General features: G+C 42.1%; 2 protein-coding genes across 11 annotated transcripts in view; one reads left to right on the forward strand and one right to left on the reverse strand.

The window, feature by feature from the left end:
• Positions 1–53: 53 nt before the first annotated feature.
• On the reverse strand, positions 54–2162 carry taf11 (TAF11 RNA polymerase II, TATA box binding protein (TBP)-associated factor). Its single transcript, XM_051426883.1, has 6 exons — positions 1921–2162; positions 1642–1840; positions 854–987; positions 665–752; positions 482–578; positions 54–346 (listed from the first exon to the last, which is right to left on the reverse strand). The coding sequence occupies exons 2-6, from the start codon at positions 1810–1812 to the stop codon at positions 216–218; spliced, it is 621 nt and encodes a 206-aa protein (XP_051282843.1). The 5' UTR covers positions 1813–1840; positions 1921–2162; the 3' UTR covers positions 54–215.
• Positions 2163–2551: 389 nt separating this feature from the next.
• LOC127378168 (ankyrin repeat and SAM domain-containing protein 1A) overlaps positions 2552–25726 on the forward strand; it is a 65974-nt gene continuing 42799 nt past the window's right edge. For 4 of the 10 annotated variants that reach the window (XM_051426868.1, XM_051426869.1, XM_051426871.1 and 1 more), the window contains exons 1-5: positions 2552–3381; positions 14307–14387; positions 14615–14771; positions 15747–15809; positions 25305–25601. In XM_051426868.1, the coding sequence (XP_051282828.1) occupies positions 3203–3381; positions 14307–14387; positions 14615–14771; positions 15747–15809; positions 25305–25601 (777 nt within the window). In that variant the 5' untranslated portion in view covers positions 2552–3202. The remainder of the gene's footprint in view (positions 3382–14306; positions 14388–14614; positions 14772–15746; positions 15810–25304; positions 25602–25726) is intronic. The other 6 variants (XM_051426874.1, XM_051426875.1, XM_051426876.1 and 3 more) reach the window with 3 other exon arrangements.

Raw genomic sequence — 25726 nt, forward strand, 5'->3', positions numbered from 1 at the left:
TTAAACTTAAAAAGGCATCACACAATTTTACCACCAAAAGAAAAAAACCTCTCGAAAGTTCACTGGTTCTTTAATTAAGTAACAAGAATGAAACATTTCACAAGTATAAAACATAATGTATTTACAACTGTAATGCATGAGTATGATTACTGAACTGTATGTTACATCAAGCATTTACCGGTTAGAGTTCCCATACAATCTAAAGCACAGGTGCCTCAGTGGAAGAGAATGTGCTTGAACTTGGAGTTGGGAATCTGATCTTTGCTCTTCAACCTCCTCACTGCTTCCCTCATATGCTTGGGCTGCAGCGGTGGTGTATCTCCCCACTTCTCACAAACGTCCAACGCTGTAAGGACAAAGACAAATTACTAAATGATAGTCGAATATAAACTGCACAGAGAAGTACAAATAAAATGTATCTCTTCATATGTTTCAGTTTATTTGGTCTGAACGTTCCCCATTTTGTAAGTCTGCCCCTCACCTTCCTCAACAATTTCCCCAGCAAAAACCTTGGAAATACCAGACATGGCAATCACCACATTCTGGGACACTGATGATCCTGTTATGGACTGGATCAACTAGAAAAACAAAAACAAAAAAAAACGTCAAGCCAGTAGAGTAGTTTCAGAGATTAAAAACACTATCAACGTTAATAAATGCGTACCCTTTTAATAGCAGCTTTGGGGAAAGCAGAACGTCTGTACATCTCATATCGATTCAGCTGCTCCTCAGAAAATGATGACACCAAAACCCTGAAAGACAAGAAGAACATGGGGATGTTTACTGGGATGAGACTTCAACACAATGGGTTTTTTTTATATGATTGATCGTCTGTTAGAAATCTCAGTCTTACTGCATCTTTTGAATTTCATCCTCATCAACTTTGTGGCGCTTCTCCTTTTTCTTTTCTGGTTCCACCTTCAGTCTTTTGGCGTTAGGTTGGCCGGAGGTTCCTTCTTCCTCGTCTTCCCCAGCTGCCTGACTTTCCTTCACAGTGGAAGACAAAACTTATTTAGAGCCACCGAAAATAATGGAAGTGCCCTTTGTAAACACAGAAATATGGCCAAGACAATGTTCATTTAAATACGCTCATGTTGTCTGTTATTTTGAGATGTAACTTTAATCATCAGCATTATTATTCTCGTTTGTCTCTGACCTGTTTTGTATACAATATTTCTTAATGCTACTGAACTATAATTCTTTCTTTATTTGAATTCACACGAAAGAGCTGAGAGTGCTGACACAAATATTGTATCCACACACAATAGATTCTACGTTTGATAACTGATTCTAACTTATGGATTAAAGTACAAAAATCTTTCAGCTTCTCAAGCTTGAATCTGTTTAATATTAAATAAAGCCTGTTGAGAGCGGCTGCTAGAACAGAGTAACTGGGCTCTTGTAACTTTTGTTGATGAGGTTTGTTTTAACCTTCAAATATTAACTTTAATTCAAACTCTAATTTAAAGTTCAAAAACTATTTCAAATGTTATGGTGGCAACAGTGTAGCAAAATAACAAAGTATTCCCAGCCCTGGTATGCATGGTTGTAAAGCTACTGTTATTAATAACTTTGATATGATCCATTTCTCCTCCTCCTCCTCCTCCTCCTCTGTTAGAGAAAAGAAGCTCCACAACTCACAGATTTAACCTCCTGTTTGGGCTGATCTTGCGAGGATGACTCTTTGTCTTCCTCCGTGGGTTTTGCTGTGGCTGGCACATCTTCACTTTCCTCTGATTTAGGATGCTCCTCGTTGGCAGACGTCGCTCTCTCGGATGTAACCTCAGGTTTGATGCGCGCAGGGTCGGCCATAATCACTGAATCCCTCCCGACAGTGACTCTTTATAACAAAGAGTAAAAGGTTTATGTTAATAATCACTCTTAGATCATTAGAAAACGTGAATACAACATGCACATTACCTTCTCTGCAGCCAGGCGTCAACAAACCAGCACCAGCTTGTTCACGGTAGCACCTCACTAGCCTGTTGAGTTAGTCGTTTAATGTTAACGTTAACACAGAAGGCTAATATTAACAAAATTAACTCCAGTAAATTCAATTCAAGCAAACCCCAACGAGACTAAGAGGAATGATAGCATCAAAATGCTAGTTTTCTACCCATACGCTTATTATTGATAGCCTGGTATTCGTATTTCCGTTTCCTGTTTTGAACGAACTTTATAGATCCACTGTCAACAAACAATAAACACGCATTATACAGCATAATGTTACATTAAGTATTAAACAGGTCGTTTATTGTGGGGTTTTTTTTCTTGCTATTAATGTTTGGGATTTTTTAAAAATACAGTTATCTCATTTAACTCCTAAAACACAAGTTTAAAACGATGTTAGAGCCAATCAAATCCCAGTTTGGACAGTTTTTCTCCCTGTTGTTTACTCCTTGTTGTTTACTCCCTGTTGTTTACTCCCTGTTGTTTACTGTCAGGTGTTGTGAAATGTTTGCGCTCGCGCCCCGTTGAGGGGAGGTGACACAAATTCCAACAATGCTTCCTACTTATTAATCAGTCGACAATTGTGAAATCTGCTGCACATTTTAAAAGTAAATTCAAGTTTCTGACATGTCTTTTAACTGTGGTGTATGGTAAACAATATCCGTATGAGTGTCTAATAACAGTAAATAAAAATAAAAGGTTAAGTTGAGACATTTTTTTTTTTTTTGCTCTGGACTCTCGACAGCAACAGATATCGCAAACACTGGATGGGAATAATCGTGGCTCTCTGGCCATGTTCTCTTGCGCCATCTTGCTCGTGGCCAATCCACCTCTTTTATAAAGCAGCTAGGGCGGGGGCGCTAGGGGTTTGTATGTGCGTGTCTCTGAAGGGTTTCGGATTGGAGATGCAGAAAGAAAGGGCAGTTTCGAGGAAGTGACGGACGAGGCTTGGGGGACTGGTCAGAGGAAGTTTGCTCGATGGTGGTACCGTGCTGCTGAACGAAACTTTTCCCCCCCTTGAGCGCCAGCGGCACCGTGGATCGGGACGGACGGATCCAGCGGCGCAGGGGGCTTTTTGTTTCCTCGCCACAGCAGCGGTACTGAGGAATAACTTGAGGTTGGGAGAGGGGAAAAAAGGAAAAAAAAAAAAAAAAAAAAAGGGGGGGATCGCAGAGGAATTTCACTCCCGCAACCAAGCCCCCCTTTTTCTTCTCTTCCCCCGCGTCTCTGGGTTTTTTTTCTGGGATCCGCGATGGGGAAGGAGCAGGAACTTCTTGAAGCGGCGCGGACGGGAAACCTGGCCGCTGTGGAGAAGCTTTTATCCGGGAAGCGACAGTCCGCTGGCACCGGCAGCGGATCGTCAGGGACCGGTGGAAGTGGCAACAGCGGCGGGCACGGCGCCTCCTCTCATCCGCTCTCCAGTCTGCTCAGGTAGGCTCTGGAATAGGGAGGAAGAGGCGGACATCGCTGAATGGGAGACAGCCAGCAGTGTTGTCCCTGTCACATTACTGTGTGATCATGTACTGTTATACCTACCAGTGTAGTATTTAAAACACTGGTTACATAGAGCAGTGTTGTTGTTGTTGTTTTTATTTGCATTACCAAACAAACACAACCTAATCCAGTGCAGCGCAGGAGCAGTGGCATGCTTCTTTGTTAGCTCCCAGCTCTGTGTCCCTGCCAGCTGTACTGTAATGTGCATAAACGGCCTGGCCTGGTAGGTAATTGTGCAACTTAACTACAGAAATCTGCACCAGAACAGCCCACGGTCCCTTTAAAAAAAGAAACTAATACAGATTTATTATTAATTGCTTACACGCAGTCTAGACCTGAACGCACACTGGTGGTGAAGGTGGAGGGGAAAGCCAGTCTGTCTGAGGCAGACCTTCATTTTTAAGCATTACTATTTGGAAATGTTTTTTTTAGAACAGCTCTAGATTTGAATCCCCCTTTTTTCCTTGGTTCAGCTGCCTGTAGGTACAAGCTTGGCATATGTGGTTACAAGAGGAAGTCCTTGGTGAGATAAACATTTGATGTGGGTTTTCACATCTATAAAAGATCAACCATATAAGGTTAGAAAGGTTTAGCTGCAATGTCGAGGCTTTCGGTTGTCACCGATTATTCGTCCTCTTCCTTGAGTTCTGATTTAGAGATAAGAAGGCAAACTGTTCAGTATACAGTACCTGTCACCCTTTCCCACATGCCACATGTGTACAGTATTGATCAGTAGATGCTCAGATTCAAATGCCAAAAACTGATTTGGAGTGATGGTCTACAGGACAAAATTGGCCTAAAATGGAAGATATTAAAGTAAAGGCTTTGGTAATGAGCTTGAGTCCCTACTCCGTGGTGGATAATGTAAGATTGCATCAAATTCCTCCCAGTGTTATGAAGAGGCAGCTTAGCCGGGCCTTCTTTTTAACGTACCATCCCTTTAACTTTGTGCAGATGAGAGCTGCCGGGTAATATTAAATAATAGGATACAATCTAATAGAGCTGATAAGTTCTGAGTTTCATTTTGTCCTAGAGATGTTATCTGAATTATAGGCTTACCACAACAGGATTGTTGAATTTCCCTGGGCTGAAAGATACTGTTCTGAAACCATATGATGCATATTCGAAACAGCCATTGTGCTGTATGCAACATTAGGATCCAACCAAGACACAGCTTTGTTGTTGACGAGAGCCTACACCTTAAAGCTGCATCAGCTTTCATCTATATGTCTGCCTTTAGATTGAAGCGCTTGTAGTCTTGTTAAGATAAAAGTTGCAGCCAGGTTAAGTGTTGCATGTCAGAAGCCTACAAGTGGCTTTTTTTCTGCGCCCTTATTATAATGCGGAGCACATGCATGTGAACTGGCTGTCAATCAGAATATAATATTGCCCCCTCTGGGACCCCCGTGCCTGCCTCCTTCTTTTAAGGGACAAGTGCTACGACGAAGCTCGAGGTGATGCATCACTGTGTTACTTAGAGCAGACTGCACAATGTACTCAAGGTAATTACATTAAACCCTTCTAATCGGAAATCCAATTCGGAGATGTCATGCAGTCAAGGCTGGCTCCCTCACAGATCTGTGGGCGGACTGAGGAGCCCATTGTGTCATCTATTCTGACTTGAGCAATCAATGTTTGGCAAAGATACCTCTGGCAAATTATTGGCTAGACTTTGCAGGAAATTAATTAACTAGTGGTGTATAGACTTAAAAAGCCTATTGCCTGTGGACACCTGAGCTTATAGCATGGGCTCTTATATAACAAGTTGCAAGATTAGTGATCACAGGGCAGTCTGTGGGGGGGGGGGAGGGCTATTGTTTATGACATTTGATTTAGTTTGCGTCATCAAAATGTCAATACGTTTAAGGACATGGCGGTAAATTGCTACAGTGGTACAGTCTGTGGGTTGGTGTGTGTGTTTCCCTTTCATATCCTTTACCTGAACCGCTTTGTAACCTATTCATCATCCATTGTTAGAAAGTGTAGGCCAGTAATCCTGTCAGAGGAGATTTGATCTGTCGGATCTGTCTCTAGTAAATTTTCGCCTGTGTTGGTCGTAGAGGGATACGGCCAACATCGACATGTAGAGAGTGATCCTTCTGTATATGTTGACAACAGTACAACCAACCAACATGTATTCACACTCATGTCGCACTCCGCTTTACATTAACTTCCACTTTTGTAAAAAAAAAAAAAGGTTTTAGTTGGTCAGTCAGCAGTCATTTAATTAGACGTGTTGCATCTCCTGCTGTTGTCGCAGGATATTAGTCCTTATGCACAGAATACAGTCAATAACAACTACCTGTTTATTGTATAACTTAAACCACAGGCTATGCACATGAGTAATCTAACCTAATTGGCTTCATTACTACTTTTTGGTGTTGTGTTGTGTTGTGTTGTTGTGTGTGTGTGTGTGTGTGTGTGTCTGTGTGTGTGTGTGTGTGTGTGTGTGTGTGTGTGTGTGTTTCCACTAGATTTTTGGCGTTCTTCCTCTGGAATGGGGTGCATGTCAAGACTTGCGGTGTTTTTGTAACCAGGCAGTTGTATAGCTCTGCTCTGCGGAATGTCTGCTTTCCCAGGAGGCTGCATCCCAGCGGTTGCCATGGGATAGACACTGACCCCGGCATGTTTAACACCGCCGCCGCCCCAAACATTTGTTCCGTGGTGCTCCATTAACACCAAAATGAGCTGGGCAGGGCTTCGAGCAGAGAGGTCACAGTGTAACCTTCATAGTGCCACCACGCAGCAGTGTGGCTGATGTAGAAGTAAACTTGATGAGTTGATACTGTTTGTTGGAATTATTTAGGTCAGGGGTTTCAAATTCTAACATTTGCTTGGGGCCTCTGCTGGTATTGTCATCTCATAGGAGGGCCACAGTGTTTAAGTACTTCAAGGAAGCAAAATATTCTGAGAATATTTCTATTACTAACATCATATTTAACAAAAAAAAATGCAGACAGCCTTCTTTATACATTTTTAAATAATAATTTTATATCATCTTTGTTGTTCACTGCCAAACAACAAATGAAGGCGCAAACCTGCCCAAACCTGTTACATGCATTTGCGAGCACCTTTGCCCAAATGGAAAAAACAAAATACATTTTAAAAATAGACTTGTGTTTTTATTTTTATTTGTATATGGAGGGGGAGTTTAAATTGATAAGAAACAACTAGAATAAATAATAATTATAAGAAAGATGCTATTCTTGTTGGTCAGATTATGTTATATTTTTGACATCACATCATAGGCCCGAGAGAGGGGGATGGAGTTTTTGCTAGGGCCCCATGACCCGTTTTGATCCCAGGGGTCTTACAGGAAGAGCTCTTCACTAGCACTTCCTGGCTGGGTTGTCCAAACACATGCAGCTGCTGCGGTCAGACCGGAGGTAAGACAAGTCCCTGGCAGGGAGAGTGCCTGCCCACTGAGGGGAAATTAACAGAGGAATGCATGGAGTTCTGGACGGACGCTCTGAGAGCTTAGCCAGATGAGGGCTCGTCTCCCAGCTTCACAGCCATGTCCTTTGTCCCACTGACAAAGCGTAGAATGGTGGCTTTTCATATTCATATCAGTCCCTAAAGACCATTCTGGGGCTTTTCTTTACTTTTTGGTTCTACAAAGAAAATTGAGCTGTCATTTGGATAGAATTGGACCACCTATTTAGAGTATCCTACTGATTTAGTCTAATGTTTCATGTAGGCTAATACAAGTGGGACTGCTATATTTGGTGATAACAATCAGTTATCATATGCAGAAAGGCCTCTTAAAATATACATTTTTTCTATTATATGTTATTCTCTAAGTGCTAGTGAGGAAAGCATTTCTATCAGTGTGATGACTTGGTGAGCATTTTAAGAGGCTTGGGCACAACTCCAGATCATTCCATCCCATTACATCCACAATTTCTGGCTCATCCCAAGCAGACCCATGCTGTCAGACTGGTGTCAGCCGAGAAAATATCTGCTGCATAAGAACTAGCACATACTGTCCTTTTAAAAAAAAAAAAAAAATATCCCTGGAGCTTCTCCGTTATTAGGAACTTTACGCATGTAGAATTCAGTGAGTGTGAAGGTGCAATGTAGGACTTGAGATGGGATATCTGCAGATGACAGGCTCACAGCGGGAATCTGACACCCTCGGTCCTTAGCTGGATTTCATAGTAGCTATCAAAGCTCATGCAAACTGTCTCACTGCCTGCGGTCTGTGCAGGCAGACAGTGTTAACAAGGCAGTTTCTATCACTTTTGCAGCAAAGAGCCCTCAGTTCATTCCGAGGTAGCTAAAGGCTGGAAGCAAACAGGTTTGGCAGTCACATTTCATTAATTGTTGACCTCTGAACTGAAAGAAACTGTAGCTCGTTCAACTCAAGAGGGAGCAGTGGTAGCTGGGAAATCCAACACCACCATGTTAGCATTCCAGGAGCATCTGAATTTGGGATGCTCTGCAGCGAGCGTTATGTTTACAGCCTATGTTTGTGTAGTCTGAGAAAGCAGGCAGAAAGGCACTTAGTAGCAGTGATGAATTCCACATATGTGTGTGTGTGTGTGTGTGTGTGTGGGGGGGGCAGCAGGAACTGACAAGTATAGTGTCCTTTCCATGCAGCATGTAGCCACCCTTACTTTAATCTACTGGTGGTAGGCTAAAAATAGCTTTCATCCAAGTAGGTCGGGGGTTTCTTGATTGGTTTTATAGAGAAAAAGTTCCCTCTGAGTTATGAAATAAATGGATCTTGTTAGGATGCAAACGATTGTAATATGCTAGTGTCGTGTCTCTTGGTTCTCTGGTTTCTAAGAAAGAAACTGTTCCACCTTTCTGTGTTTCCTCTATTAAAAGAAACTGAAAGTTGCTTATGTATGAGCAGGACAGCAACTACCAGACCCATTTACCAGAGTCTTTTGTGTGCATGTTTATGTAAACCCTATTTCACCCCTCTCAGTGAAAACCTTATAATAACAAATGGCCAAATGGAAGAGATAAGACTGCTGAGGTAGTGGTGTATATTTGTGGGTGGTGTCTGTGTTTGAATCCATTTGTTGGAAGAGTTACCACAACGGCCAAGAGACGTCAGGCCCTCTCGACCTGTTCAGGCCTACACGTGTGTTAGCTGGCCATTAGCAGCCCCCCCCCCATTTCATCTGTCTGGCTTGCTGGCTGGCGTCTTCCTTTCACTCCCACTCTGCTGCTCTCAGCAGTCTTCTTTGCCCACCTGCTGAGCCCACGCCATCATCCACTCCACCTCCAAACTTCAAACATGTTGTACTTGGAGCCAGAGTAATGGCACTGCCCTCAAAATGTTCACACAGGAAACAAATTAGCCTAGATCTTAGCATTCCTCTTTTGCTTTGATATTTGTGCAAACAGTGTAAAAGAAACATAAAAAAAGTATTCTGGATTGGATTTTTCTCAGCATGACTAAGCAGATTGGCAACGGACTGTAACTGTGAAACACGCCTACTTTCAGACACATGTAGCATGTCCTGATGAAGGTGTGATAAGTGTTATGGTCACAACAGCTTGATAACAACCTTAAAGGTGGCTGTGCTAAAGTTAAAGAATGACGTTGCTGATGGATGGTGTGAGCAGACTGAGCAGTATTTGCCAAAACCTTTCAACCTTGCAAAGTAGATCACACAGAAGTTGTGTGCTATTTCCAGAAGTGGGTTGTCAGCATACCTGAAAATAGCTGCCCATCCATCCAACAGGATTTTAGTCAAAACTGAACATCAGCCTGCTCTTTCAGGCAAAATGTTCAGGGGATGCCCGTGTGAAACCTGTGTAGTTGAGCAGAGGCATCTGCTGTGAAGTCTGTGTGGGAAATGCCAGCTTGTTGGCAGACAGGCTGTGATGTGAATGTGTTTTCCGTCTTGTCTCGCCTCCATCGGATGTCTTTTCTTCTTTCCTTCTGTATTCATCCCACCTTTTCAGTCGTCTAGTGTTTTTCATGCCCATCATTTTGATTCTGCTGGAGCCCATTGGACTGCTCTGATCATAGTCTGTGGGCAGAAGCAGTTAATTCACACCTCCTGCTGCAGCACAGTTGCCGTGTGAAATGCTCACTATAGTGTGTTTATGAGCCATGAAGACTCAATCAAGCTGTGCAATACAACTGAACTGGCAAATTAGCTACGATATTGCTGTCTTCATTTCAACATTTTCTGTGCCTTTTTTAACTGGAGCTGTTTACTGCAGCACTTAAAGAAGAGGACTAGAGTAATATTTCAGAATTTGAGTTTGCTCAATGGATGGCAATGCCTAAAATATCTCAAAAACTATTGGATGGATTGCCAAGAAAGTTTGTACAGACATTGATTGTCCCCAGAGAATGACTCTTAGGGATTTTAGGTATCCCCTGACTTTTCATCTGGCGCTACCATCAAGCTGACGTGTGGTTTTGGGCGAAATATTTTGACAGCTAATGGATGGACTGCCATGGAATTTGGCATTAGGACATTCATGTCCCGCTCATATCTCCTGACATTTTCGATGACCAGCAGGTCAATATTTGACTTTGTCCAGTGCTTATGAACAACCTGAAAAATGAATGACACTCGCCCATCAGCCTCAGCTCTCCTTTAAAATAAAGTGTGTGCATGTCATTGTGAGTATGTTAGCATGCTATTGGTAGCATTTACTTAAAAGCACTGTTATGCCCTAATGCAGCCTCACAGAGCTGTTAGCAATTGCTGTAAACTTATTTCTTGTAACACTTGTGCCATCCAATGAAATACAGGTTCTATAGGAATTCCAGAAAATGAAGCCCTAACCACAAATTGTCGGAAGCATCAACCACATGATCAAGAAATTCTTTTGTTACGTAGCTTTAAGGCTTGTTAGTCACAGACTTATAATAGCCGTGTCATAGATTTGCAGTTTGTTGCCTAATTTGTTTCCCTGTGCTACTTAACTTGTGATACTGCTTCCGAACAATACAGTATTTATTACGGTCGTAGTTCTTTGGTCCCAGCATGGTATCTTGACATGAGATTTTAGCTCATTAAGTCAGTGAGATTATTCCTCAGCAGGCCTGGAGGACTCTGGCAGGTACTTCAGTCTCTCTCTGCTGAGGAGAAGATGCTCAGGTTGGCCGTTTGGCTGCGGGGCATCTGGTTTCAGCACCCGCCAGCAGAATGTGTAATTAAGCCCAATTTTCCCGATGGTGGCTGACATGTGCCAGTCACTGTTGGGCTCAGTGCCCTGGGCTAGACTAATCCCTGGCGGTGTGGTCACACCGCTAATAGGCTGCAGGACAAATCTGTTTATTTGACACCGGGTTCACGCTCACCTGGGTTTCTCATGTGCTTAACCTAAGACTGAATTTTGCCTTGCCTGTTCCCCAGTGCTCCATAAATAAACATAAATGAATGATCAAATATCATGAGTTTTGGTTCCACTGGAAATGTTGTTGGATATTGGCAAAATAAAAAAACCTTTACTTTGAAAATGTGCTGTTGTTAAATGAGTCGACTTGTTGACGTATGATTTGTGGACTAAAATATTTACTCTGCAAAGCAATAAAACTAGTTATTCTGGTTAGTCGTGATCTAGTACTGATAATAGGTTAGCATTTTAACAATTATCATGCATCCCTGCCTTTTCATACTTGCTTACCTGTCGGAGAGAGATGAATATGGATCAAACTGTCAATACATACTGGATTTAATCTGACATTTAAACGCATCAATTAACTTAATTGAGTTGATAGCTTACTCACTTGATACAAGACTTAAGGCTGAAAACTCTATTGTCTTCTGTTTGTGCATTTAATTGCTGAACTCATGACCTTTTGAAAATCTGAATAAAACACAGTGGAGATTTATGTTTAAGCCCAAATATTTTGGAAGTGGACTGTCTTTGTAAAATGTCTTCAGTGTGTGTGTGTGTGTGTGTGTGTGTGTGTGTGTGTGTGTGTGTGTGTGTGTGTGTGTGTGTGTGTGTGTGTGTGTGTGTGTGTGTGTGTGTGTGTGTGTGTGTGACTAACATCAGCAGACTAATGCAGAGAATATATAAAAAGAGGGAAAATGTTATTATCCTTCCTCCTCTCGTACTGGCCAGGCTTTGTACAAAACAGAATTACAGCCCCCCAGAATCTTTTTCAAACTTCAGCTTCATCCCGCTGATATTCCCTCAGGGAAATTAAGGATTAGCTCAGCCTTTCAAACAGGAATTCCTCAGTCAGTTCGCATGAATGTGCCCCCTCCCAAACCAAATCAACTCTGTTTTGCCCGTTGCCCTGCTATGGGTCTAAGCCCGTCCCTCAGTTAGGTTGGTTGTGAGCCGTAGTAAGAGGATGAAGTGGATTGTCGAGCACCACTCTGACTCATGCCCTTGAGTACCATGCTGCCAAAACGCTCTGAGGACGTAACACTTAAAACGGCTACTACAGGCAGCTCTGCTTATAGCGAATGAAACTCTATGACAGTGAAGCATGCATCTTCATTCAGAAGATATTTGATAAATGAACACCCATATTGCTTATTGGAGCTGTAAAAACATGGAAATAGAAACTAGGAGGTGACATCATATTGTGGTTTGTGATGTATTTCACCCCTGTTAGGTTTTCTTTGGTCATCTGGCTGATGTGACACAATGTTTGTGTTCCTGAGTGGCATTTTATGGCCATGACACATCAGAGGTTGCTGAGGAGGACCAGTGTGCAAATGCATCATACATTGTAGCCTTTATTCTAGATTTTAATATTGATGACTTTGAATATGAAATGGAAATCTTGCAATATGTCTCGTGACACATCTGACTTAATGGAGTTTTATCTAGCACAAACTAAGCAAGCAAAAACCTGTTGTGTCTCAAGAGATACTTTTTTTTTTATGGACTCGATTCCACTATACATATAACACAGAATATGTTAACATTTATATTGCAATGCCTTTTTAAAGTAAATGTCCTAATGTTCACTTGCATGACACAACAATCAATGCAATGGAATTAAAGTCGTTTTAATTGTGTTTCCGAACCTGTGGCGTGACTTCTAGCATTACTCTGGTAGTCTTTACTGCCATATGCCTGAATTTGTTTAATTCTCCAGTCGTAGTCGCTGCTCTGTTCATGTTTATGTTAATTTGTTTATGGGGTTTTTGCTGTAAGCCCTTACATAACTCTTTATCTAGGACAGCAACCAGAGGTCTGTTTCTGTCTCAGTTTTGCCTTTTGATGTGTTGGACGGCCACGCACAAGACAGGGTTGCTGTACTCTTAACTACAAAATTTGGTTGCTGGTTCTGGAGGAATGCACAGGATGTGTGAATGTGTGATGCCTTAAGAGCCGACATAATCGTAGCTCACACATTTTCCCCTCTCTAACAGAAAATTATCAATCCCCAGCATTTTCCTCTTACCACATTTTCACACACGAGTATTTCCTCCTGGCACACCCTGCTTTTGATGTCCCGTGTCTTCATGGCTGCCTGGCATGGTAAGATGAGACCCAGAAGGCCTGCTGTAAGAAATAAATGGCTTAGGTTATGACTAGTAGAGTGGTGCATCCCTGTGTGTCTGTGCTCTGCCAGGCCCATTGTTCTGCAGGCTATAGAGCCCTCCAAGACACTTATTTAATGAGACGGCTCTGACTGTGTAATTGCAGACTGCTTTGAGAGCTATTATGGGAGATGTATTTTAGGGGGGCAAAACAGCCATTACTGCGACAAAAAGTGTGTGTGAACCAAAGTCACACGTAGCACTGAAGCTGATATGAGGAGGCTGAGCATCATGCTCTCTACACACTGATTCTACCATGGATCAATTCATATTGTGTCTGTGAGGGTGTTCATCTCCTGGAGCTGATATTTGATTTGTTTTTGTACACTGAAAAGATTTGCAAATAGCCGATGCTGTTTCCTCCAAAGGCTTTTAGTCATAAAAATTACTTCAAAATCCAAGCCAGTCATAATTTATAAAGCTATCCTTCTGTCAGATCAGTAGTTTGTATTGGTTTTGAAACCGATTTCTATAATGTATCAAAAGCTATGTAAATAATAAAAAAAAAAGTAAATAAGATTTCTCTTTACTTTTTTCATTTTCTCTCCCATTCATGATTCATTCTCTGTGAGGCCCAGTGGTTTTGCTCCCATTCCCTTTCTGTTTGCCAAATGACTCTAGTCCCAGATATTTGGTTCACTAGTGCTGGGATTTCCTTGCCACATGATTTATTTAGGATGTGTTAAGGTCTTTCAGAGAGCCTCACATCCCATACTCTGGCAGTCCGTCACACCAGACATCCTTTAGCTTCTTAAATTACTCCCTCCATCTCTCTTTGCTGTCCCCTCTATCATCACTCTTTTTCCTCCTCACCACAGCGCTCTTTGCAAATTAAAAGAAACAAACCAATCTGAGCTGACAGCTGAGTTCAGCTCCAGTGAATGAGAGTGCTGGCCTAATGCTGGCCTACCTTACCACTTTACCCTATTCGGTGCATTTTGGCTCCGTCCGAATGCTTTGTTTGTTGTTGCTTACACTGCATAACAAAAGCCTATTTTACTTCAGGACTTGGCCTAGAATAACCAGGCTGAGGTTGCATGGAGTTACAGTAAATGAGACATAATTAGCTCGTCTTAGCTGCTCAGTGCTGATAGAGTTTCTTTTCCTTCCAGGTTATCTGGTTTGATACTGCTTCTGGCATGTGCTTCTTCATTCCTGTCCAGAAATAGAGTGCATCAATGTACGCAACCACCTGTGTGTAGGTGGGGTTGGGCTGTGATGTGAACTAGGTACCGTTTGGAGCCCCGAGATAGCAATCAAAACAGAATCAGTCACACCCACAGTTAAAGACTTTGCAGAGGGATAGGCGGTGTTTGTTTGGTGTGTTTTTGTGTGTTGTGTTTTGTGCTTAACAATCCTTTCTATTCTTAACAGCATCTGGAGAGGCCCCAATGTGAATTGTGTGGACAGCACTGGATACTCCCCTCTCCACCACGCCGCCCTTAATGGACACAGGTAGATCAGTGATAAATAACTCTAAGAATTGGGGGGGAAAAGGTCTGAAACGGGCTCCAGCTCCTCTGTTTATGCTCTGCATTAAATGAGGTCTGCCCTCACGGACAATTGTCCCTCTGGGAAGGTAAAGCTATTGATTGGCTGCTTGTTAAGGCCTTGTGTATTTATTAGTGTGGTTTATATCTGTGGCATTTTCTGACCCGCCATGTCCCTTCATTCATCTGTAGCGAGGTAGTGGAGGCGCTGCTACGAAACGAGGCCTTGACCAACATTGCTGACAACAAGGGCTGCTACCCTCTCCATCTGGCTGCGTGGAAGGGAGATGAACATATCGTCAAACTGCTCATTCACCAAGGACCTTCACACCCCAGACTCAACGAGCAGGTCTGGCACTGTGTGTGTGTGTGTGTGTGTGTGTGTGTGTGTGTGTGTGTGTGTGTGTGTGTGTGTGTGTGTGTCTGTGTGTCTGTCTGTGTCTGTGTGTCTGTGTGTCTGTGTCTGTGTCTTTTTCACTCCCTAGGTTCCAGGATTCAAACACATTTACTAATGCTGGTAATATCATTGTGAAATGACATCAGTACTAAACAGATTTGTTCCTCCATCTGTTCGTAGTTTGTTAGACAATGTGAGTCTGTGTATGCAGAAAGCAAAACGTCAGCAGCGGCAGGAGTAACACTTTGCTTTTCAGCACATTTTCTGAACTCTAGTAGTTTCATAATTACTGTTCTAATGGTTTAGTCAGCAGCCGTAGGAAGTCAATCATTTTTCCACTTGGTAAGGAGGTCATTTTTAGCAATGAAATGCCACTTGGAGATATTTCAAATTCTACTTCAGCATGGCATGCTCTATACTGTATTTGAACATTAAGAATGTCAAAGTGATTGTCAGCAGATTTCATTAACCTCAGTGCATCATGAGTCTGACTTCTACTATGATACTTGAAGTGCTTTAACGCCATGCTAGCGTGAGAAGAGCTTGTTTTCCCTAACCATTTTAACTGTTTTAACTCATGTTTCATATTTTGTTTGGTTGCTTACTGCACAGACGGCCTCCATACCGGCAACATCTCTGGCCTCTCCTGTTTTGGGATGAGGAGAAATGACCCATTATGAGCTCCACAAATGTAGTCTGAACCATAAAATTTAATCAAACAAGTCACCCTCCGATATGGCAAAAAGTCTACCTGTCTCATGTTGTGTCATTTCTCCCTGCCTCTTTATGACATCTGATTGTTCATTAACTCAACTCAATTTTTTTTCTCCTTTTTTATTTAGTTTGACTCATTTGTGATCATCATTCATTTGTTCATTGCTTGTCTGAACCAAAACCATCGGCTTATCTTCTCTCCCTCCCTCCCAGAGCTCTGTAGACCATAAAGAGTTCAAACGCTGTGGGCCCTTTGACCCCTATATTAATGCCAAGGTGTGTACACGGTGCTGCCGAAACAACATTTCCTTTTGAAGTGCTTCTTTGCTTTCCTGCTGTGTTGGCTTGCTGTGCTTGGGTTTGGTTTGTTGCTGCTGCTTGCGGGGCCACTCTGCTGCAGAGATATGGGGAGGCTTTTAATTTCACAGACTATCGGTAGATCCCTGTCCTCTGGCTTTCTACTCATGTTCGCTTGTGATCTCCAACTTTATTGAGATGCTATGTTTCGCATAAGTGACACTGCACTACAACATGTCCTCCACCACAGAAGGTAATCTTTTTGCTACGTGTTGCAATGCTGTTGTACCGGTCTGTTGCCCCTGAAAGGTATGTCCTCTGAGGGCAACTGGAGGTGAATTGTTAGTCTGGATTTACATTTTTTTCCTTGGGGTGTGGGAGTGAATTTCACATGAAAACTTGTACAATATTCAGCCTGAAACAGCATAGTCGTTGGCACCACACATCCAGCAGTAGGAGGAAATATTGACTGATAGAAACCGCACTATTAATTAAAGCAATAACCATTATGGTAGTCTTCTGTAATATTGGCTGCTGGACACTGGTTGATTGTGTATTGCTACAAATTGAGGGCCAAATAAATGAATTGTGTAATGCTGTAATTAATGATTGTTGCTTAATAATTAGGATTGAATGAATTCATTATTTTTACTATACAAACAAACAAAACTACTTCAATTCAATCTGATCTATAGCTATAAAACCTGAAGTATCAATCTATTATAATACACATAGCAAAAGAAAAACCCCATTCTTTCGATTCGTTAAGCTGTACCCAACAAAATGTTATTTTTCACACTTTTACACATCTACCATGCTGATAATATCCTGAGTCGTGAAATGATGTTGATACCAAATGTATCTGTTCCACATTCTGTTCAGAGTTTGTTAGAAGAACACACATTTGTTGACTTCTTGTTTCATAATTACAGTTCTAATGCTTTAATCAGCAGCCAGCAGAAGTCATTTTATTTTTAGCAACGTGGCTCTTGTGATAACACTGTTGGATGGCCCACCATTTTGTTCCAGACTGAAATATCTCAAAAACCTTTGAATTGATTGTCATCATTTTTTCAGACATTCATGGTCCACAGAGGATGAATCTTACTGACTCTTCTAGCGCCACCATGAGGTTGACTTTTTTTTTTTTTTTAGGGAAATGTCCAGACAAACATTTGGATAGATTGTCATGGTGCTCATGGCTCAGGATAAATTTAAATAACTCAGATTATTGATTAAGTTTCCCTCGATCACCATCATCAGGTCAAACTTTTTAAATGTGTCTAATACTTTGGTTTATGACTAAACACGTGTAAAACAAATTAAATAACCTTCAGCCTCAGCTCTACTTTATGTTTACTTAATTAGCAAATCTTAGCATGCTAGCGTGCTAAACTTACATGGTGGACCCAGTAAACATTACTTACTAAACATTCGTACATTAGCGTTTGCATTGTGAGCATGTTAGCATACTGACATTAGCATTTGGCTCAAAGCACCTATGTGCCTAAGTACAGCCTCACAGAGATGCCAACATGATTGTAGACTCTGTTTTGTAGACAAACAATTATTTCTGAATGAATAATTTATGAACTGCAACAACAACTTGTTTTAGTGCTACCGGAATACTTTAAAAATCTATAAAATAACCCCTCAAAGATTAAACTAATTAAAAAATGATCATACCTCTAAGAAGACTCAGATTGAGGAGGGCAAACATGTCTTGGGAAACTAGGCACTTAATAAACTGCTCATAACCTGGGGACAGACCAGGAGGAACTTTTACTCCCTCATTAATGTGACTTATCCGGATGACATAGTATTCCATCAGGCCACCCAGGAAAGCTCCAATCACAGTCTGTCTACATGAGGAGGATGGCTGTTCAGCAGACATCTGACAGTGTCGCCCCTCACAGTTAGAGCAGTGCAAACATGTTGGTCGCTCTATGATTGCATTTTCAGCAGGCAGAGAGCTGGAAACCCACCCAGGCCTGTAGATAAAGCTGTACACTATTTTTGAACATTGTCACATTTTCCCTGGACTAATCTTCTTAGTGTTTGGATGGGAAGGCTGGCTTTCTTTAATGCTGCCTGCTATATATTGGAGTGTGACTTTTCCTGCCGTGGTTGTCTTACTCTCTTTTTCCATTTATTCTGTTCAAACGATTTCACATTGAGTCTTGTGGTCTGCTGAGATTATGGATGGTGTCTTAATGTAAACACTTTGAGGATAGTTTGGGGACCACTACCTGGTCATGATCCTGAATAATTGAAGCCTTGTTATGAATAAATCAGAAAAGTGGATGCGGTGTTGATGCTCTGGCCCTGGCTGTGGTCATGGTTGATGGCATCATGTGACTGAGTGGGCGGGGTGCCTCCTGCCTTCCCTCTTATCACACTCCAGGACCAGAGAGCCAGATCATGAGGAGGAGGAGGAGGATGGGAGGTTTTCAGTGTACCAGTCTCTTTGCATCAGCATCAAAGAAAGATTTCCATGCCATGCTTGTCTGTGCGAGTGTGTAAATGGGTGTATTGGCCCCTCCTCCTCTTCTCCCCACCTCCCAGTTTGTGCTTGAAAGCTTGCGTTGCTGAGGAGAGGAAGAGGTGGGACGTTGTCATAGTAACCGTGTCACAGCTTATTGGTTGTACAGTGCTGGGGAGTGACCCAGTGGTGAGATGTGCAGAGGGAGCTAGCCAGACATGAAAGGTGTGTGATGGGGCTTTAAGAGGGGTCCGGGACTCACGGTCGATTGGGGCTTCAGTGGTCCCCTTCAGGGAAGCTCAAGGGATCAGTCTGGACTGGGTCCAATTCTGTCATCCTGGTCCAGGAAGCCAGCCAGACCAAATGTTTATTCATTATACCTCTCTGTGCTCTCTCCTGCTGATAGCGTCCTGAGTGGGTTGGCCACTTTGATGTTTCATTTGCCTCAGTAGGGGAGAGCCAACCACTCACTGCAGGACCTGACCTCAACGACCCCGCCATTTGGGGTAATACAGGTTCAGTGCATACTGTTCAAGAAAATTTACTGAAAAATAAGTTGTAGACACTGGAGCTGAAATGATTAGTTCATTAACTGATTAGTCAAAACCGTTAATACCGATAATCGATTTGCTGCAACTAATGATCTTTCGTTATGGATTATGTGCTTGTCAAAATGTCCCAGGGTGATGTGGTTTCTGGTTTTATCTGATCAACACTAGAAAAAAAACCTGTTTCCTATTGCATAACCCAATGAAAAAGCAGCAAATCCTCAAATGTGTTCGACTAATTGATTAATTGTTTTAGCTCTAAACATATTAATTGGTAACGTAATTTTTTAAGCAAGTTTTATCATTGTGAATTTGATATTTGGGTCTTGAACTGAAATGAGACATTTAAAGACATAAATAGAGAGGAGAATCTGTAGATTCATTGATAATAAAAAATAATCCTTAGTTGCAGTAGACTCCTTTTTGTGACAGATTTTATTAAAATTATATTTGTTGTGAAGAATAATCTCATATAAGGAAGGAGGTCATAAGGCTTATCTACTAATTTTAATACTATTAGTCACAAAACAACACAAAATAAATATATATGAACCCACCCCCAGCATTTGTCTTCATTGACCTCTTTTTTATTAATTAGTATACATTCTGTGTATTACTCCATAATAAGATTTAGCCGTTGGTCTGCCCAGACTCATATCACGCTACCTCTCACACTGGCTTCATCTTCCTATATAGGTCACATGTCTAATACAATATATTTTTAGATGAGTTCCTCTGACCCAGGCTCAGAAGTCCGGGTGCTCTGTCATTAACGCAAACTCAAACAATATCATGCACTGTACATTACCCTGGAAAAATTCAAACAGAATAAAATTGATGGTCAAGAGATGTCAAATATGTGACGTTTAATAAAAATATGGCAAAATGTTTTAGTTTGGGACGGATATATGCTCATATACAGGCTGGAAGTGGATCATATGTCTTTCTGTCAGGCCTGGTGTGTAGTATCTCAGAGGGCTGACATAGGAAAAGTTTCTGATGGCAGCCGCAGAAGTAATTTCTTCGGACTTGGTCACCTCATTATCAGTGGAGCAGAGTTTCCCCTGCTTCCTCTAGGCACGCTTGCAGTCTGCCAACGCGCTCATTTATCCCCTCTGTCACTTCAGTGTCCAGCTCTTCCCTCAACAACACATCACACACCCCTCCCTTTACCTTCTGCTCTCTGCTCGTCCTCCAGGACTCGTTCTTGTTTCTGTCGTGCCAAGAAATGGTTGAAGCCCATTTGACAGGCCCTTGAGAGGACGCGTTGTTATTTAACACAAGGATCTGGATTTCTCCATTGTCATGTATTCACATTTGCAAATTTTCAGGGTGTGTCTGCTATGGCAGTTGGAGCCATTTGTTGCTGGTAAAGGAGAGTCTCAGAGCAGAGAAGGTATCTAAGATCTTAAAGGCTGTTAGGTTTGTTTTGTTAGGAAAGTGTGTCCCATTTAATCAAGTGGAATATGAAGGGGAAAACTAATCTTTCCTGTAAAAGGGAGAAAAAGTCCACTCAACAAAGAATTACAGTCTGTGGCAGGAAGCCAGTTAGACATTCATCTCATTACAGGACTGCACGGCCTGTTTACTCTGGAATGCGTGACAGTGTCCAAATAAAAATCCACTATTAGAGTCAGCCTTTATTTTATTGTTGCTGTGCATTGAAGGGAAAGAACATTTTGGGAATTCAGATGAGTATTTACACGGCTATTGACAAATGGAGAAAAATACCAGAGTTGCAGTTAGTAGAGTTAGTTTTTCACAATTTCCCAGAACTCGAGGCGATGTCCTTTTGGATTTCTTGTTTGGTCCGATCAACTGTCATAAACTCAAAGATATTTAAAACAATAAAAGAAAATATAAAAAGAAACATAACATGTTTTACTTTTTAGCATTTATTGGCTGTACATAAACATTTAATACATGGTTTATAACACACTGTAATGTAGTTGTAAGTAGATATAGATGGTTATTAATGTGTTTCTCAACTATAAATCCTGTAGACACCCTTTATTTGAGGCTGGGGTAAAAACAAAAGCAATATAGCATTATAGTTATAATTGTTAGCAAATACTGTACAACATGTATCCTTATATCTGATTATAACTACTGTTATATAGTGTTTTATTAACTATTCTTTAAATGTTTACATAGTGCCTATAAATGCTAAACAGGAGGGGGTGCTACCATAAAAATTGTCCAGGTTTTGAGACTGCCACCGGCATCATGGGCTTCTTATTAACACTTAACTGGACAATCATTGTTTTTTATTTTTGCTCGTTGAAGAGCACCTGATTTTTTGCTTCAGCATTACAAACTCCATTGTTCCTGAGCCAGTGAAGCACTCCCTGTTTTTTCTTCAAGATTGTACAACGAACAAATGGATAATGATTTTCTAACAGTTGTTTAACCCCATTACAAACTGAAAATGGACACCTTCTTGTGCGCGTGTGAGATCCAGGATTTATATGAATTTGCAAAAACTAGCAGGATTTCAGATTGTGACAGTGGAGGCAGGCATTCAGTGAGCATGGGCAGCCCTTTGGCACACGAGCTGCAACAGCTGCTCAGCCCACCCCTCCACCACCACCACCCACCACTACTACTACCACTACCAGGGGCCAGGGTGACGTAACCGCTGCCTCGCTCTGCTGCCAGCGAGCACGTCACGTGACTGAGGTTGCTAGTCAAACCGTGTTACCATCTCCCAGCTCCAGGTTGTGAGAATCATAACATCCTCCGTTCCCTCTGTCACTCTGTGCGCCTCTATCCTCCTCCTCTCCTCTCAGAATATTCTGCAGCATGAAAACACAATGGAGTGTAATCTCCAGATGTTTCTGGTTAGGGCAGGGTTTATCAATCAGCAGCAGACACCAGTGGAGATCTTAATCTCTTCTTGTTTGACATGCACTGAGGTCTAAATCAGGATGAGGTTTTATTCTGTCTGCAGCACAGTAAAGGCAGGATTTTCATAAAAACATGTACTGTCCAGGAAGTCTTGGCTGTGCCATATGAATTCTAATCTCCTTCCCCAGCCAGGCTGCTAGTCATTGGTGCCATTTTGTGTAATAGCCTTCAGAGTGCTGTCTTGTTAGTACACGATTGTTTGATTGCTCATGTGGGCTGTGGTAGTACAGTGGAGATAAGGCTGAACCTGTTCCTTTTTATAGAGTGAGATTTCACGCCGGAACTATTTGAGCTGTTTGAGAATATAAAAGTGTTGCACTGAAAATCACAAATTAATTTAGTATGTAACAATGTTATGAAGAGTTTTGTTTTTTTTTTTTTCTTCGCTGCAGGGCTATATCGGTCTGCTAAAATTAGTTTCAAACCAGGCTACCCATTTTTAGTTCCCCCTTTTTAATCACAGAATGCTTTCTCTCATAGTCTTATATGTGCAACTCCTGCCTGCAACAGCAATAAGCTAGACTGATGTTTAAGTAGTCGCACTTTAAGTTGCAGGAGCAGGAATTTTCCATGACTTTCAATTAAGAAATCAGCACCAATGTTTCTGACATCTGAGAATTTCAAGTGCACATACAGCATTTTGCCTGGTTATTGGTGCTGACAAGGTGGCACCTCATTATGCTAAACATACAAGGATCTGACATATATAATGCACATAAGTCAAACTTTTTCTAGACTTGCATATAATATGTTTCACCAGGACAATTTCAAAATATTACATATATGACCAAAAATGCATGGCCATATGTGCCCAAAGAAAAATGAATGCTGCTAAATGCTGTTTGTTCTCTACATGAATCAAAGAAATGACAGATAAAGAGTTAAAGTTGGGTCCATAATCTAAAGATACTCCTGGTCTGTCCCCTGTGGGATTGACTTTTATATGCAGAATATGTTTTTAATGTGTATGTGTTTAAAAATTAAAATCTAAAGACAAAACATAGTCAAAATTGGAGTGGTAGAAGTAGTTTTGGGGCGTGTTTGGGAGTTCCAGGAGAGGCCCAATAGTGGAAGACCCCCGTGTGACTAAAATGTGTAGCATGGCTTGCATCAAAAGGCGAGGCTTGATGTCTCATTGCTGCTTGTTTCTTATCAGTGTGTCAAGTAGCTAGTCAGCTGTGTTTAATGCAGTCAGATGCTGGATGACACATAGCTGTTGAGCAATGACCACTGCACTGACAGAGTTCAAGGTATCAGTCCACTAGGTCTCTTTTGTTGCACTCCTGTTTCATATTTTAGTAATAGCAACATTTACAAAATGTCATTGCACTGTTCTCAGAGACACTTGTTTTAGATGCTCTGTATACATCATTGTATGCTAGATTCACTTGGTTTACTATTGAAGCAGCAGACCTGCACATTTGAGGAAGTGAATCATGCTGCTTTAATCACAGCATGTATGTTTGCCTGCTGAAGTCATCTAAACATTCAGAGTCAATCTATCTAAAAAGCTGTGGCAAATGCTTGTTGGTGCATCATAGATGCAAGACGGCATGCTATTTTTATGTGCGGCCTGGCCATTTCTCTGCAAGTGAGCGTACATGTGAGTTTGTTTTGAGTCCAAGAGAGCATTGTTGAAAGGAGAAACAAGAACATAAATCCAACTGATGAAACCACCCAGGCAGTGAAAACAGAGGTCACTTTGGTTTAATTCTCAGAGAGTCTGTTTTAAACCCTTTTTTTTTCATTTGTTTTGTTCAGTTAAGACAAGAGTGTGTTTTTCCTCAGCCAGGCTTCTGTGCTCCCTCTTTTGATAGGCAGGTGTCGTTTTGTTTCTCTAAGCTCCACCTCCTTTCTCTCTCAAGCTGTGACCTGATTTGCCAGTATAGTACAATTTTCTCTCTCTCTCTCTCTCTCTCTCTCTCTCTCTCTCTCTCTCTCTCTCTCTCTCTCTCTCTCTCTCTCTCTCTCTCTCTCTGAATCCCACTCTCTCCCTCTTACAATGAAGGAGATACCTGCTGATCCCATCTGGCGCCAGGTCTTTGTGAAAGTCTCGTTGAAGGGGCGACTGACACCTGTCTAAAACTGCCCTGTTGCCCCCTCCACACGATATCCTGTCTGCCGTGGCACAGCTGGCAGGTTCCGCTGGGAGTCGCCCAAACTGGCATCATGCATGTCCATGTGGGGGCTTCTCATGCCAGCTGTCCGGCCTTTGTAGGTGGCTCTGTGTGTCTGCGATGAAGGCCTCTTGGAGCATGTGGTTCCACAATAGCTGGAATTATCTGCCACACCCATTTATGCACAATGTGTGAATAGAGCCAAAGAGCTGTAGTGTTATACAGGCTTTATTTGCAAGATTGCCAAGAATTACATGTTTGCAATTCTGTCACACCTTGAGAGACTGAGAACAGTGATTATAATTCTTTTTTCACTCTGCCACACTCATATTGTTTGCTACTATAGGCAGGATTTTATGGGTTTTTTTTCTGTTCTACTGTTCTCCCATTTTTAGATACAACCCAGCAGCAGAGTCGTAAATTCCGCTATCCATGTTGTCATTGTATTTCAGTTGTTGGTCAAGAGAGTATTCCCATGCCACCAAGTCAGCTTTCAGTTCAGCTCCTGTACTGCAGGGTTTGCCCTCTGCTGGCCGTTCGTGATAGAGATCATCAGCACTGCTCGATGTTCTCAGGTCTATTAGACATTGATCTCGTTGCTGCATGCGAGCAATTAGATCCAATAAGCAGCACTTACTGAGTTTACATTGTAATTACTGATTGTAATTACTGTTTGTCTGCTTGTCTGTTAGTCTGTTGTTCTACAGTGAAGATCTTTTTAAAATGTGGCCAAATGTTAGGTTGCAAAGATGAAATCATTTTCACAAAATGGATCACAGTGATGTGAACATTTTTAACATGCAGTCGTTCTTTCTCCGCTACCCCGAAAGACAATAGTCAAAATGCAAGTGGAAATGCAACACTGGTGTGCTCTGATGTGTGAACAGAAACAGTAGTGCCTGATGGATGTGACAGCCCATCTTGTAAGGACGAAACTAATGGGCCAGGTCTCTCTCGTTGTAACTAAACAATGCCAGTGACGTTCTGACCCCTTGTCCAAGTGGCCCATGTCTCTGCTAATTCCCCACCTGTCTCTGCCCCTCTGCTAGAACCCTGCTGCCCCTGGCACTCAGTGCCATTCCCAACACCTGTCCTCATTAGTCCATGTAGGTCTGCCAGTCAGGCACACCCCCTCCCCACTCTGCCAGATATTCCCCCCAGGCCTCACTATGTGCTTCATTCTGGTTGGTGCTTTCTCATGACCTTTTAATCAGCTAATGTGGCGGGCTTTGTGCACTGATTGGTTTAACCTCACGATGACTCCCCCGAGTCACCTATCCTTACTCATTAACAAACATGACTCAGCTCATGTCCCTTTTCTACTGATCTTCTTTATTACATCTACTTGTCACTTTTTTACCTGTCTATGTTGCCCTATGTCCCTGTGCTGCTTCTCACCCGTTCATCCACCCCCCAACAGAACAATGACAACGAGACGCCGCTGCACTGTGCTGCCCAGTATGGCCACTCCGGGGTGGTGCGGCTGCTGCTGGAGGAGCTGACAGACCCCACCATGAGGAACAACAAGTTTGAGACTCCGCTGGACCTGGCTGCACTATACGGGCGTCTGGAGGTAGTCAAGCTACTGCTCAGTGCCCACCCCAACCTGCTCAGCTGTAACACCAAGAAACACACACCGCTGCATCTGGCCTCTCGGAACGGACATCTGTCTGTGGTGGAGGTGCTGCTGGACGCTGGCATGGACATCAACTACGAGGTGTGTTGTTGTCTATATGTGTATGTGAACTTAAAAGTTTCAGTTTGCAAGTGTTTCTTAATATGCTGTCATGGCCCAAATCATGTTGGGTAACTTAATCTGTTCTTGCAGCACTTCCTCTTGCT

The sequence above is a fragment of the Dicentrarchus labrax genome, unplaced genomic scaffold, assembly GCF_905237075.1.
Source record: "Dicentrarchus labrax unplaced genomic scaffold, dlabrax2021, whole genome shotgun sequence".
Taxonomy (NCBI): Eukaryota; Metazoa; Chordata; class Actinopteri; family Moronidae; genus Dicentrarchus; species Dicentrarchus labrax.

Coding starts and splice junctions, on each gene's coding strand:
- taf11 (XM_051426883.1), bottom strand. CDS start 1,812: ATGGCCGACCCTGCGCGCATCAAACCTGAGGTTACATCCGAGAGAGCG. Junction 988..1,641: donor CCAAACAGGAGGTTAAATCT/GTGAGTTGTGGA, acceptor TCCACTGTGAAG/GAAAGTCAGGCAGCTGGGGA. Junction 347..481: donor TGGGGAAATTGTTGAGGAAG/GTGAGGGGCAGA, acceptor TTGTCCTTACAG/CGTTGGACGTTTGTGAGAAG.